The 15,307-nt window shown below is 41.9% G+C and overlaps 2 protein-coding genes across 2 annotated transcripts; one reads left to right on the plus strand and one right to left on the minus strand.

The window, feature by feature from the left end:
• Positions 1-207: 207 nt before the first annotated feature.
• LOC134651754 (regucalcin-like) lies at positions 208-6,154 on the plus strand. The gene is made up of 6 exons (XM_063506857.1): positions 208-282; positions 1,091-1,247; positions 2,889-3,095; positions 3,547-3,756; positions 4,659-4,831; positions 5,972-6,154. The coding sequence occupies exons 2-6, from the start codon at positions 1,091-1,093 to the stop codon at positions 6,131-6,133; spliced, it is 909 nt and encodes a 302-aa protein (XP_063362927.1). The 5' UTR covers positions 208-282; the 3' UTR covers positions 6,134-6,154.
• Positions 6,155-6,659: 505 nt separating this feature from the next.
• Positions 6,660-14,935, minus strand: LOC134651407 (regucalcin-like). Its single transcript, XM_063506510.1, has 5 exons — positions 14,774-14,935; positions 13,253-13,456; positions 9,964-10,179; positions 8,209-8,321; positions 6,660-6,898 (listed from the first exon to the last, which is right to left on the minus strand). Exons 1-5 carry the CDS (start codon positions 14,925-14,927, stop codon positions 6,674-6,676), a joined length of 912 nt encoding a protein of 303 aa, XP_063362580.1. The 5' UTR covers positions 14,928-14,935; the 3' UTR covers positions 6,660-6,673.
• Positions 14,936-15,307: the final 372 nt, after the last annotated feature.

The following is a 15,307-nucleotide window of genomic DNA, read 5'->3' on the forward strand; positions in this document are numbered from 1 at the left end:
AATAGAATTCGATACAAATAATTATACATAATCCAGTTCATTTTGTGGTCCTTCGAGCCGGTCAATAAATACCTACCCAGAAGCGACTAATGGACAGCTTTCTTTATTTTTATCGAACCGCACCAGAGGAATGTTGCAGTTATCGGCGCAGGAGTTCATCGCACGATCTGTGTTGTACGATGCGTAGCTGTCAATGTCAACCATTCATTTATAGTTGACTGATTGTTATGTTTGCCTTGCTACCGGCGTCTGGCCGGCCAGTCGTCGCTCGACCGCCGCAAGGTAAGGTTATCTAAGGTCGAGTTTCTTTTTAATTTATTGTTTAAAACTGGTTTTAAGTGTTCGTGCACTGCTTGTGTTGTGATTTGTTGAATGCTTAGAGTCTGTGCGGAAAGAGGAGTCGTAGAATGTATTGGATCCCATACATTTCACGACTCTTCTCTTTCCGCACAGACTATCGCTACTTCCATGTAAATAATTATGTAGTAGCTATAGGTACCTAGCTAATAAAGTAGGTAGGTAGATTAATTCGTATTTAGTTCAGATTTATTTATTGCTATAGAATCTACACGTAGCTATAAGAAAAACTTCTGCATACTTAATTGTTTTATCATGTAACGCATGAATGGTATTATAAATTGATAGTGACGTGATAAGCGGCTGGAGTTTAACAACAGCGAATTGTCTGTAAAGTTCTTACATCAGTAGGTAGTTAACAATATTACTAAATCCACATTTTGTTAGGAATCATGTACTTATCTTAGTTAATCAGCTGCTGAGTTATATGACAGTCCACGATTTTCGCTGTATCACGATTTTGGTTTCCCTAACCACGTATTTTGCGCTTACCCATTCGCTCCATACATGGCTGTGGTGCCGCATTATATTTAGTGGGTATGGGACATATTGCTTCTTGTGGCAATTGCCAAATTGTATGAATAAGTCGTCCCATGAAAGTTCATATTTTCACCACTTCGTGCGTTGGCGTCGCTTGTACTGATATTTCCCCCACCACTAAATTCGCACATAGCCAATAAACAAGGAGCCTACGAAAGTTTGCGATGTTTAAGTTCCAATTAATATATTTCAGATGCCATTGGAAGTTAAACAAATCTCAGGCCCCCTGGTCCTCGGTGAAGGTCCCCACTGGGACGACCGAGTCCAGGTCCTCTACTTCGTCAGCATCCTCGAGAAAACCATCCACAAGTATAATCCGGCGAGCGGCGAACACACGAAAACTACCCTCGGTAAGACTACCGTGAGCACCATCTAGTTTACTAGTTAAAAACGGAAACAGATCAGAGTTCGACAGATGGCGCCATCGTGTGTAAGTAATATTACCTATAGAGAGTACATGAAAGAACATTTTCGAAACGGATCCGGTCACTTACGGCCACTTCCCTGAACGTCCACCTTCCAAATTCCTTTATGGTCCATTTCCTAGTTCGTCCGTTTCCTTATCCGGCCATTTCCCCGATTGACCACTGTTGGAATTCCTTCTATGTCCAGTTCCCCGAACGGCCGCTGTAAGAATTCCTTGTTTGTCCGATTCCCTGAACGGCCATTGTTAAAATAACTAGTTTGTCCAATTCCCCGATTGGCCACTACTACTACACTACTAAATCCTAGTACTTTCGATATCAGTTTAAAGTTTTCTGATATCTGTTATATTTACAGAGTGATCGCCTGGGCTACCATTAACGATTACACCCTGTATAGTTGGGTCCGTAGCATAATTTAAGGTAAAAAAAATCCAAAAAGTTACCTCCTAGTTGAACCAGGGCTGACTAAAATTCCCAGGAATCATACATCTGAAGTGAATAGGTTACCGGTCTTACCCCGTGAACGTCCGATCTTCTCTGCTAAATAACGACTAAACTCGAAATTTGAACACTTTTAATGCAAAAATGGATTATTGCTGAACGTTTTAAAAAATATGCGTTGAAACTAAATTTCATACTTGTTTAATATAATCATTAACATTTTAAGAAAACCTTACTAGATTCAAGCAAAAAAAATAAACCGTGAAGGTTCCCAATCTTCGCCCACTGCACCTTAATGTTGAAATTGTAAAGGTAACTATTGGATCATTAAGGAAGATGGGCCTAGCCCCAATATTTTCAATAAAGCCTATTTTACCCTCTGGGTTGGAAGTTCCGATGTCAGTTGCTTTATTAAACTCTAGTGCACACGCCAATTATTGTGATAAGGTTGCCAAGCGGACTCCAGGGTTAAAATGGTGCAGTAGCAATAAGCCGGGATACTCTAGAAGAATGTGAATGACCATCATCATAGATATTGTGCTCATTCAAAAAGATGCCTTTACGAGGAAGGTTGTCATATAGAGAAGTTCCCGTTTGAGGAAGAGGCCATAAGAGGAAAGGCCGTTTGAGGAATGGGCCATAAGGAGAAAAGGCCGTTTGAGGAAGTGGCCCTAAGGGGAAGCGGCCGTTAGAGGATTGTGGCCTTTCGGAGAATGTTGTTTGTAAGTGGCCCTTAAAGGAAGTAGCCCATCGGGGAAGTGGCCGTTCATAATACTTGGCCTTAGAATTAATGTGGCCGTAAGTGACGTATCTGTAACGTATCAGCCATTGGAGCAACTAATAAATTCCTCTTATTTCTTAAGCAATACTTACGTACATTTAACTAGAACACCACCACGCATCAACCTTTAAACTAAATAAGGTAGGGTAAGGAAGATAGGAAATAAATCTAGTTTAAGTAGCCTGTACCTAGTGCGTGTATGTACTTAGTTAGCTAAGATATTTAATGATTCAGTCGCACGGAGCTAAACCTCCAACCATAAGTATAACGTAGATATGACATATTCTCACCAACCGTCACATTCAAGAACCACCTTCATAAAACCAGACTCTTTATAATTTCAGATGGCCGTCCCGGCTTCATAGTACCCGTGGAAGGCGCGCTAGATCAGTTCGTAGTGGGTTTAGAGCGAGAATTCGTGGTCATCCAGTGGGACGGCGCTGAAGGCAGCGCAGTGAAGGTTGTACGGAAGATTGGGGAGGTGGACCAGGATGCTGCGAGGAACAGGATTAATGATGGGAAGGCGGATCCTAGGGGCAGGATCTTTGGAGGTGAGAAATATAACTAGTTATACGGGCTTGTTAGAATTTGGAATGTTGACGGGGTCATGGTCTTGGGAAAGTTAAGGAATGTTAACTCAAATTAGAAAACTTGTGTTTCCAAATTTTATCTTTGTTTTACAATCCGCCGGTTGGACAAATAACGATAATGATAAATTATAAAGAATAAATATATCCAAACGACGTGGCAGTTTATTGTAGGTACTTACTCTATCTCAAGTAAACATCACTCAGCTCACGCTTTCTGTTCCCAAAGCTAAGTAATTCAACGACTACATTTAAGGTCGTTGCTTCATGAATTGGCTTGATTTTCCGCTTTCTGGAGAGAAGTCTGGTATTCCGTTCGTCATAGTTTTTTCACGACATGGGTAGACGGATCACCGACTCCACATAGATGATGATGATGATGATGACTGATCGAAAACTTCAACAATCTTTCCAGGCACAATGGGCTATGAGAAGGCCCCCGGTGACTTTGCCCAGGAACAGGGCTCCCTCTACCGTGTCGATGGCAACATTACTCGCGTGGCCGACAAGATAGGTATCTCCAACGGCCTGGCTTGGGACTTGAGGGCTAAGGCCATGTACTACATCGACTCGCTAGAGAGAAACGTCCGGAGATACGACTATGACGTGGACACTGGGAATATCTGTAAGTGTACGCCCACATTGTTAACTGGCAGTTTGTAAACCTTATTACAAATGGCATAAGGTCCACCGATGTGCAGTTAAGGGTGTTGCTGTTTGTACCGGAGAAAAGGTGCTTATTTAACAGAAGATGAGGTTATTTATTTATTCGTGGTATCACCTTCAGCAAAAATTACGAAATCGTGTGCTTATACAGCGATCAGACAAAGTTAATTTTACTTTAAAATCTTTCGGTCAACTTCTCACAAAACCTGTTTAGACCAAATAGAAACAGACAAAATATTTTGTGGAGAATTACTTCAATACTATTCTGATCTCAACTAGGGAATGCAAATCGGTTATTTTCGGTTATTTTTTGTATGGAAATAATCGGTTATTAACCGAAACCGCGGTTATTTCCATACAAAAAATAACCGATTTGCATTCCCTAATCTCAACTAGGTACCTTCTTCAGATATCAGCACCCTTTTTTGTCGCAGGGGTTCATGCATTTACGCATCTCACCCTCGCTGGGGAAGCCCATTAAGGGGTGGTATGTATGTATGTATAAACTCTTTATTGTACAAAACACAAAACACAAATTTATGGCACAGGATAGGCAGTACAAAGGCGAACTTATCCCTTTAAGGGATTTCTTCCAGTTAACAGTTCCTGGGTGGTATGTGGGACTCGCTCCTCCCTTAACATCCTCTGCTAGCCAGAGGGAGGGGAGGAAAATACCCACTTACATCCCCTGTGACTTCAACCTCTTTGCTGTTAGGGGATCATGGGATCACTTGCAGCATTCTATCCGCGACGCCCCCGGAACAAGATATCAGCCTACCTACACACAATATCTCAGCAATTTCAGCCTACCTATACCTACTTACATACAATAATAACCTTTCCAACTCTCACGTTTTCCAGCAAACATGCGGCACATCTTCGACCTGCCGAAAAATGGTCTCGACGGTTTTCCGGATGGCGGGACAATCGATACCGACGGCAATCTGTGGATCGCTGTGTTCAACAACGGTGTTGTTATCCAGGTGTCTCCGGAAGGCAAGCTGCTGCGACAAGTCCCGATACCGGCTAAACAGGTATGTCATAAACTGAAATAGATGTTATATATACGCTCCACGGCCGGATACGAACAGACGCCTGCTATCGTGACTATTACGCCTTAAACTCCTGGGTCATATTGCACCTCCACAGACTTTCACGCGGGCCACCATAGCTTTTTTTTTGTGCCGGAAAATCGGCTATCGTAAGGCGAAGGCCCACAGTTGACCACAGTGGGCTTTCCGCAAGCCGGATGGACGCCTCACGGGCCGGATTTGGCCCGCGGGCCGGGGTTTGGAGACCCCTGCCCTAGGCCATCCCGTCATGGCGAAACAGGTTCCAGCTATATACCAATTTCTCGACTAGGATGCCATCTTAGAAAGACTTGCGTTTGACCAACTACAAACTTAGTAATATGACTATTAGGTACTTTAAAAACGCCAATCAGAATATTTAATAAAATAATTTGATTTGTTCCAAAAGAGTTGTTATGTCGTATGTAGTACCCACCAACAGACTATCAATAGATTAGGTAATTCCTGTCTACTTTCTCTATTTACGAGTATATAAGAAACTGGATACCTACCCTGTACAGAACCGGCAGGCGTATGATGGGCGCCGTTATAACTACCCTAAAAGCAACAGCCAACCGCCTCTTAGAGCAATTCGTATTCGATATTCTCAAATATCATCGAGTCGCGGAATTTTTATTCGGCACTTTTGGTACCGTAAAATGGGGTGAGTAGGGTCAAAACTGAAATTCAAACCTCCATAACATTTTATTTTTACATATGAAAACTGAATGGTGTATATAATAAGTGTTCCGAACGTTTGTATTTTAGTTTTTATTTTATTTTGGGTAGTTCCATTTCATAACTTTGACGATAAATAGGAAAACCCACCTCACCCCGTAGTGCCTCGTATTTGGGGTGAGAGGGGTTTTCATACAAAGGTGATTTTGGAAGATTGTTGGATCGATTTTTTTTTATTATGCGTATTACTATAGCTCCATTTTAAATTGGAATACATTATTTTTGTAGCAGTAGCCTTAAAATCCCTTCTCACCCCCCTCTCAAACCCTTTCTCCCCATTCATAACCCACCTCTCCCCGTGAAACCTACTCACCCCGTTTTACGGTAACTAGTAAGTACCTACTCTAAAAATGATAACATTTTCAGGTTACATCGTGCACCTTCGGCGGGCCTAACTTGGACATACTCTTCGTAACGACATCCCGCTACATGAACAAACCGGGGGAGGGGGAACCTCAAGATGGATGCACCTTTATGGTGACTGGCTTGGGCGTTAAGGGACACCCTAATGTCAATTATAAGTTTTAAGAGAATGTGTGTGATTTAACTGTTGTGTGATTATGTTTATGTTATTGCCATTTAAAAATAAAATCAATGTAGGTACCTATAAAATGTAGTGTTATTTACCTTACCTACCTTAGGGCTCATTTAGACGGTACGTGAACTCGCATGCGACTATTACATTGCGTCATTTGATCGGTCGGCTGAATTGATGTCACCTCAATGGTCCGCAATGTAACTAAAATCGTATACTTACGAGTTTACGCGCCGTTTAAATGAGCCCTTATTCTAAATAACTAGTAGTTAAGTAGTTTGATGACAGCAGCATGATGAAACGGGAAAGAAAAGATAATTTAGTAATAAATAATATTTTAATTAAGCTTAATTTTCACAACCCCCAACCCTCTTAATCTGAACGTAGACCCGCAAGGCGGAGGCTGTTGTCCCGCAATTCATACATGCAGTGGTTACATACTTACAGGAACTCAAATGTAGAACCTCGTAGGAGCAGTTAATAATAGGAAACCATAAAGAAAAAAATACTGAGCAATAAATAAATAAAATACTTTAATCAAGCTTGACATTGACGTTCTCTAATCCGCGTACCCCCAACCCTCTTAACCGGAACGTAGCCCCGCAAGGCGGGGGCTGTTCGGATCCGCGGTTCATACAGGCTGACGTTACATACAGGTCTTCAAATGTAGGGCCTCCGAATGTGCAGGAGGTCACCTGGAGCGCAGGAATGCGGATCTTCTGGAGGAGCTTGCCTTCTCGAGGGTCGACTTTTAGCACCTGAAGAAGAGAAGGCACGATTATTAAATTCGTCGTTAGGGTGACGCTGATTTCAAGTCGGTATACATTATATATCAATTCGGATTTGATACTAGCACACTTAGTCACTTATCAAAAAAAAACGGTCAAGTGCGAGTCGGACTCGCGTTCCAAGGGATCTGCACATTACTCAATTTTTAACAATGTATTTTTGTATGTGGAATTTGAATGAAATGTCTTTAAAAAATCCGTCGATCGGATCAAAAACTACGTAAGTCCGACTCACGCTTGACTGCATATTTCTAATAGGTGTCCCTGTCATCGACAGGTAAGAACTATTTTTTAACATTTTAGACCCAGTATTTTCAGAGATAAAGGGGAGGAATGGTCGGACAGACGCACGCATGGGCGTACCCAGAATTACCCAGAATTTGTTAAGGGGTGGAGCAGAAGTAAATAAACTTATAAATCTTGGTCCAATTTTTAAAAATTCTTAACTTCGGGTCAGACAGCAGGGTGATGCGTCTAATACAACTGCCCCACCTTGCCCCACCGTGCGTACGCCGATGGACGCACGAGTGATCCTATAAGCGCCACTTGCACCATTCCACTAACCCGGGGTTAACCAGATAAACTGTTAACCTAGTGTCAAATTGTACTGGTAACCCTGGTAACTCCAGGTTTAACCGGTTAACCCCGGGTTAGTAGATGGTGCAAGTGGCCCTAAGGGTTTCGTTTTTTTAGGGTTCCGTACCCAAAGGGTAAAAACGGGACCCTATTACTAAGACTACGCTGTCCGTCCGTCCGTCCGTCCGTCTGTCACCAGGCTGTATCTCACGAACCGTGATAGCTAGACAGTTGAAATTTTCACAGATGATGTATTTCTGTTGCCGCTATAACAACAAATACTAAAAACAGAATAAAATAAAGATTTAAGTGGGGCTCCCATACAACAAACGTGATTTTTGACCTAAGTTAAGCAACTTCGGGCGCGGGGTCAGTACTTGGATGGGTGACCGTTTTTTTGCTTGTTTTGCTGTATTTTTTGTTGATGGTGCGGAACCCTCCGTGCGCGAGTCCGACTCGCACTTGGCCGGTTTTTTTCCTTTTGAGGTACGGAACCCTAAAAGTAGGTAGGTATTTAAGCCAGCCAATACAGTGCACCCCGTGCTTCATAGATTATCCGACAGTTCGGACCCTGACTGAAAGTTGCATTAATCTGGTATCCATCGAATTTGCGAACAAGAGATTTCCGTCTGTGTTTTCACACCTGCCACAATGTCTATTCAATGTTTTTACTGTCTTCAGTGTACCTCTCTTGTTCCACTAACCTGGTGTCCATCGAAGTTGGCGATCCAGAGGTTACCCTCAGTGTCTATGGTCATGCCATCCACGATACCTTCTAATCCGTGTTTCGCGTAGTTGAACACGAAGCGAGGGTTTGCTGCGGACGAAAAAGAAAGTTCTATTACTTAGTTGACTAATAAGCGCCACTTGCGTACCCCACTAACCCGGGTTAAGCGGTTAAACCTTTAACCCAGTGTCAAATTGTACTGGCAACCATGGTAACTCCTGGTTTAACCGGTTCACCCTGGGTGAGTGGAATGGTGCAAGTTGCACTTAGTGGATAAGCATCAGCTTATAAGCACTCGTAGCGCGGAAACACTTAGGTCGACTTTTCGAACCCAGCTTGTGCAAATGAATTTCTCAGCACTTAAGTACGAAGAATCATTCGATTTGATTAACCGGTCCGTTTTCGTAAAGGGTCAAATCAGACCCATTGACCTTTGAGATCAGATTACGTCTAAACTAGAAGCTGCGCAAATTTTTAACAATAAACTAGTTTTAGGTCTTCTTTAACACATTCATTGCCACCCAGCCAAACAAGATATCCGCGCCAGGCCACAACAATTTCGTCATGTAAAGCTGTAGTGCCACGATTTCGACTATCGGGTCGTCCGGCCTGAGAACGATTTTTTTATTTATTACATACCTAAATGGAAAACCAACAGCTATAAACATGTCTAAGAGCTACAATAGATTTACAGAGCCAATTACACTTATGGAAATTAAATACACAAAGAACAAATATAAATACAAAATTACAAATCATCAAAATCCCTGTGGCCACGTAGTCCGACTGCTTTGTCCTACTAGTCGGACAACGTGGATTTATTTTTCCCGTTGGTTCGTCTATCGGACTACATGGAATCGCAATTCCATGTTGCCCGAGTGATCGGTCTACCTGGCCTTTTTAATTCCGGTTAGACCGACTAATCGGCCTGCATGGATTTGCTATTCCGCTTAGTTCGAGTGATCGGTCTACCTGGCCTTTTTTTCTTGTTAGATCGATTAATCGGACTAGAAAGTCTCACCATAAAGTCATTATAATAAAAACAATTAAGTTCATATTTTTTTATTGTTATATATATCTAACTGAATAATTTAACATAACAAAACAAGGTGGAGTCTTGGAAAAAAGAAAAAGCGAAGTTTTACGACGAGACAACTTTATTTTAGATACAAATGCAATGCTTACAGATTTTGATATAGATGTCGGTTTCTTTTTAGAGCGATTGGCTTGGAATGGCTCGCTCTTTAAATGTTGATAGTATTCATTTTAGTGTGGTTAAGGAAAGTTTTATTTTAAAACAGAAAAGTTGTTTTGTTATGTTAAATTATTCAGTTAGATATATATAACAATAAAAAATATATAAACTATTTTTTTTTATTATAATGACTTTATGGTGAGAGTTTCTAGTCCGATTAATCGATCTAATAGGAAAAAAAAAGGCAGGAAGACCGATCACTCGAACTAAGCGGAATTGCGAATCCATGCAGGCCAATTAGTCGATCTAACAGGAATTAAAAAGGTCAGGTAGACCGATCACTCGGGCGACATGGAATTGCGATTCCATGCAGTCCGATAGACGAACCAACGGGAAAAATAAATCCACGTCGTCCGATTAGTAGGACAAAGCAGTCGGACTACGTGGCCACAGGGATCAAAATACCCGATAGTCGGGTTTTCGGCACTGAATGTTAATATGCAACCAGGAAAGCACTAAGAGAACAGGATAACTTACAAATATCTCCAGTCTCCACGTCATAATCGTACCGCCGCACATCATACTCGAAGGAGTCAGCGTAGTAGAACGCCTTTTCCTTCACGTCCCAACACAGCCCGTTGGAGATGTCCACGCCCCCCACCACCTTCCCCACGCTGCCGCCCTGGTCCATGCGGTACAGGTTGCCTTTCTTCAGGTGGAACTTGCCGGGCTCGTATTCATGGCCCATGGTTCCTGCAAACATTAACGTACTTTTAAACAGTTGCTACCTAATCATCAGAGGTCGGCAAGGGTGAGAGCTATCACTACATAGTATAAAACAAAGTCGCTTCCCGCTGTCTGTCTGTCTCTATGTATGCTTAGATCTTTAAAACTAACGCAACGGATTTTGATGCGGGTTTTAATAGAGTGATTCAAGAGGAAGGTTTATGTATAATTTGTTAACCCGTGCGAAGCCGGGGCGGATCGCTAGTTTACATTATAATTTGACATGCCTTATTACGTCATATTATGAGGCAAATCCTTTGCCGACCTTTGCTATTCATCGTGATTTATTTGCACAAATTGAACACTTAAATGACAGATCGGTTGGGCAAAAATGGGGAAATCTAAGGGTCGGTTACACCAAACTGTTCGTAAATTTTTATGTATGAGAAGTTTCATAGTAAAGCGCCGGGGCGCGCCGGCTGACGTTGATCAATCTGTCAAATGTGGTTGGTGCAACTGGCCCTAACTATTTTTAGTTAGGTAGGTACTTTATCACTACACCTTATAAAACAAAGTCCCCCGCCCCGTCTATCTGTTTGTGTGTATGTACGTTCGTGATAAACTCATAAACTACTGAACGGCATTTCATGCGGTTTTCACTTATCCATAGAATGATTCGTGAGGAAGGTTTTGGTGTATAATTTGTTAAGGTTTTGTGTAACCCGTGCAAAACCAGGGCGGGTCGCTAGTCTAAGATAAAAATAAGGTTTAGGAGAAAATCCCATGGGTCCAATCCCATCGCCCTCCCTGCTGATCTAGCTCAACTGACTGTTGAGTTCCATCTTAGAATTATTTTTGATTGGTTTTCTAAAAGACGCACGTAGGTTCATAATATGGCTCTGGTAACTGGTTACAGCGGAAAACAAATGTTTAATTTTATTGGATACTAGCACAGTACACTAAGAACAGTAGTGAATCTAAGGCCGCTCGGCAAGTTATTTACCTACTCTTGCATTGGCGCTTAGGGTTGTCACTTTTATTTTTAGTTAAATATTATTTGCGTATTATGAGTAGCACTAGATTTCTATTTATATAATATAATGAAATGTTCTATCAATTCATAAATGTGGTATAAATTAAGGCCGGTAAGAGCAGGCAAATGCGAGCGTACTCGAATGCGCGCGATCACAGTCGCGGTACGGCCCACACTGTCGCCACCGTATTCCCCCGTATATTATGCGAATGTGTGCGTGGCAGCGCGTGCGTACACGGCGCCCGGCGCGCACGCACACATTCAAGCCGGCAGCGGCACATTTCTATGAAGATTCACTACTGTTCTTGTACTGTGATACTAGCGACCCGCCCCGGCTTCGCACGGGTTAACAAATTATACATAAACCCATATGAATATATCACTAAGAAAAGCAACCAAATGCTGGGATTTATCCTTCGTGTTACCAAAGATTTCAAAAAACCGAGCAGTCTTCTCTGCCTATTTCAGAGTCTCGTACGCAGCGTGCTCGAGTATGGTTGCATCGTCTGGTCGCCCCATTACGATGTGCACTCTAACAACATTGAGCGAGTACAGAAAAAATGCCTTAAACTCGTGTCCTATCGCTACAAACCTGCCGGCCTAGCCAAGGTTACAATCGCTATCGCTTCGACAACGAAACGCTTTGTGTCTCTCTATCACTCTTCCATATTAGTGCGACAGTGACAGTTGCGTTTCGATCGCTACGAAGCGTAAGCGATTGGCGTCTTGGCTACGCGGCCTGATCTCATACGTCATAGTTATGAACAGAGACTACATACACTTTGCATATCCTCCCTTAAATCTCGTCGTCTCTTACATGACTTCTTATTCCTACACAAACTTCTTCATCATAATATTGACTCACCTAGCTTACTATCCCTGGTTACTTTCAATACCCCTCGATTCAGATCCCGTGCTCCTAAGACTTTCGCCCTTCAAGTCTACAAAAATAATACTTCTTTTTATAACCCAATTGTTAGAATGTGTCGTCAGTACAATGATTTAGCATCACAACATAGAGACATCGACATTTTCAACTCACGGCTAGCGGTTTTCAAGAGGCAAGTCGTTAAGGTTCTTGGCCACCATACTACACAACAACAATAGTAAGCAATTTAACATGTTAAGATCATTTATGTAATTTAATAATTAAGTCGGTTTAAAGATATTTTTATTTCTCAAAAAGAATAACAGTAGTAGTTAAGTAGTAGTGTTTTTTTTTATAATTTTAGGATAGTTTTTGCTCGTTATTATTTATTGTTCTTGCTGTGCTCACTTATTTTGGGTGGCATTTCTATACAAAGCCTACCACTTTTATTGTAATCATGTATTGAATGTCGTCCGTAAAGTGTGCCTTATAAATAAAATAAAAATAAAAAATAAAAAAAATAAACCTACCTCTTGAATCACTCTATCTATTAAAAAAAACCGATACTTTTTTTTTTATTTATTTTTCAAAAAATACTTATGTCTAGGTATACAAAAGTTTCGCCAAACTGTAGACAGTTTGTTGGCGAATAGTGCGCTCTCGATTATGTTTATAAGTATGTACTTTATGCGTTATACCTACAGAGTACAGAGCAAACTGTATATATATATACTATTCTTAGGTTAAGTTAAATCTAAAGTTACCATGCATAATATATAATAATTCAACAAGACCGGTTTGTGACACTGTACGGTCAGCATGCGTAGGTACCTACTTCACCTCACGACAACATCACCCTGATCCTTATTATTATGATTTTATGTTTTATTATTGTACTAGGCTTCTCTCGTGAGGTGAAATATTCACCCAAGGTTAATGCAATATTGCAATAATACAAACGAACACTAATAAAACTATACATTCATACTATGGATTTATATTATCTAGAAATAGTGATTTTAATCTTTTTTTAAACATCTGTTTACTTTTACATTGGTCTATTGAACTATTTAGTTGGTTAAGAATCTTAGGTATTAAGTATTTACGAGTTCTTTAAAGATCTAAGCATACATACAAACAGACAGCGGGAAGCGACTTTGTTTTATACTATGTAGTGAAGTATATATGTTTGAGCTCACCAGCAAATAGCCTGCCTCGAGGATCAGCCTTGGCATCATTAAACCTATTGTTAGGATTGTCCTGGTCCACCTCAGCAACTGTCCTGAGTTCCGTCGCGCCGCCATCTTTACCGTCCCACTCGACCTCGACGATGCGCCGCTTTAGGCCCACTACGAAATGGTTGGGCTTGCCTTCTACTGGAATTACGAAGCCGGGCATATCACCTGAAATAAGCATATGTTTGTTAGTGTAAGGCCTGAGTGGACGCTCGAGTTGGGCGTGCAGCGGGGCGGGGCGTGCGGCGTGCATGTTAAACAAATGCAAGCGTATAGGAGCGGCCTTAGTGCACGCTGCTCACGTCACGCGTGAGCCCGACGCCACGCTGCACGCCCCGCCGAACGCTCCGCTCCGAGCGTCCACTCAGGCCTTACACTTAGCATCACCACGATGCAACTTGAACTCTCTATCTACGAGGCCGAGGAGTGTCCAATGTAAAGCTAGACAGTCCGTGGAAGGAAGCGAGAAAGCCAAGGATCATACAATACATCATCATCATCATCTGAGGCATTACAGCCGCGGGTGGGCCGAGCCTTAGCCTGCGGGCTCAGCACGGTTCCATTTTCATCGACTATCACTATGCCCGTCACTTTCGCACTTACATACTTGTTAGAACGTGACAGGCATGGTGATAAACGATAAAAATGCGACCGTGCTACTAGGGCTGGTCAAGCAAGTCTCTCCAGTCCGATATCTATTTGTGGTTTTCCTTCTCCAACTTTTCACTCCTAAGGTCCTGATGTCCTGGTATACGCCGTCCAACCATCTGAGCTTGGGCTTCACACAATACAGCCCGCGAAAAAGAACGAATACTATAGGCCTGGCCAGGGTCCTCGGGCAAAATGTTTGGATTATTTTGGTCATAATAATTATGGTGCTCTACCTATATAAGTAACCCACATACCACACAAACTGATTTTATTCAGAAATTCGGAGCCTGAATCACTATGTTTACGGAACAAATTCAGATATCGTCTATATAGCAAGGTCTGTTTTTTGTATGGTATAATCATGGAATAATCTCTATGGTCAAGGAATATCAGAATCAGCTCCTGTGTGATGTGCCTAAGAGCTATTACAACTGTCTGAAAAACATATGGAGCTAATTTGAATTCATTGTCACTTTGCCTGACACTGAACTCCTCAACTGCTAAATAAAATTATTTATGTGCATGATTATTGGCTGGCTCAACGCTATATGGAACAAACGCACATTCATCGGGGTCACCATTGCAAGAAAAATTAAACACCGCGCCATCTCATAAAACATTTAGCACTAATCGCACTAGGTATAGTTTGTCGATTTGGAACTGGCCCCGAACGGCTTATCCTTTGTCTATTGTTAAGTGAAACCGCACGTGCTTTTACCTGCCTAAAAAAAGTTGGGCCCTTTTACCGGTTATTGAATTACACTCTATGGAGATTGCAATAAGGTTCAAAATGAACTAATGGGGAAACATCTTTCAGAGCTGTGTGGTACTTACTAAGCACAGCTCTCGTATGCTTGCCATTAGCTGGGTCGTATCTGTGGATAGACTTGTCGAAGATGCTGACGAAGTATAGCACCTGTTCCCGATGATCCCAGTGAGGGCCTTCGCCAAGCCACACAGGTTCTGTCACTGCCTCTAAACTCACCATCTGAAAACAGGCGAGATCAAGTTAACCTCCTAAGCCATACAAACGAAACATCCAATATTTGCCACTGTAAATCGTAGGAAATAGAGTTGATTTTGCGTTGCTTGAACGAAACAAAGCAAAAGCGACTCTGTTCCAATTGAACATCGTTTAAATTACATCGAACTGAAAGGTACTATAGGTAGGACCTTGGGCCTTAGGAGGTTAAGTGGAAAACTACCAAAAGGGCTTGAATACACGACCTGCTGTGTGTCGGGTTAGTTTTGGAAAGGGGAACTACTACTTATTTGTATCGGATTACTCGTATATTATTAGAAGCCGTAGGGCACTTAGCTGGTTTCGTTTTTCGTATTTGTGGCAGGCGCTAGATGTATTTTTAATTG

This window comes from Cydia amplana, chromosome 10 (assembly GCF_948474715.1).
Source record: "Cydia amplana chromosome 10, ilCydAmpl1.1, whole genome shotgun sequence".
In the NCBI taxonomy this organism is placed as follows: domain Eukaryota; kingdom Metazoa; phylum Arthropoda; class Insecta; order Lepidoptera; family Tortricidae; genus Cydia; species Cydia amplana.

Excerpts from the sequence above, each read along its gene's own strand:
- LOC134651754 (XM_063506857.1), top strand. The coding sequence starts at position 1,091 with ATGCCATTGGAAGTTAAACAAATCTCAGGCCCCCTGGTCCTCGGTGAA. Across the intron at positions 1,248-2,888 it reads ACACACGAAAACTACCCTCG|ATGGCCGTCCCGGCTTCATA; the intron begins GTAAGACTACCG and ends TTATAATTTCAG. Across the intron at positions 4,832-5,971 it reads TCCCGATACCGGCTAAACAG|GTTACATCGTGCACCTTCGG; the intron begins GTATGTCATAAA and ends TAACATTTTCAG.
- LOC134651407 (XM_063506510.1), bottom strand. The coding sequence starts at position 14,927 with ATGGTGAGTTTAGAGGCAGTGACAGAACCTGTGTGGCTTGGCGAAGGC. Across the intron at positions 10,180-13,252 it reads TCGAGGCAGGCTATTTGCTG|GAACCATGGGCCATGAATAC; the intron begins GTGAGCTCAAAC and ends TAATGTTTGCAG. Across the intron at positions 6,899-8,208 it reads CCAACTTCGATGGACACCAG|GTGCTAAAAGTCGACCCTCG; the intron begins GTTAGTGGAACA and ends TCTCTTCTTCAG.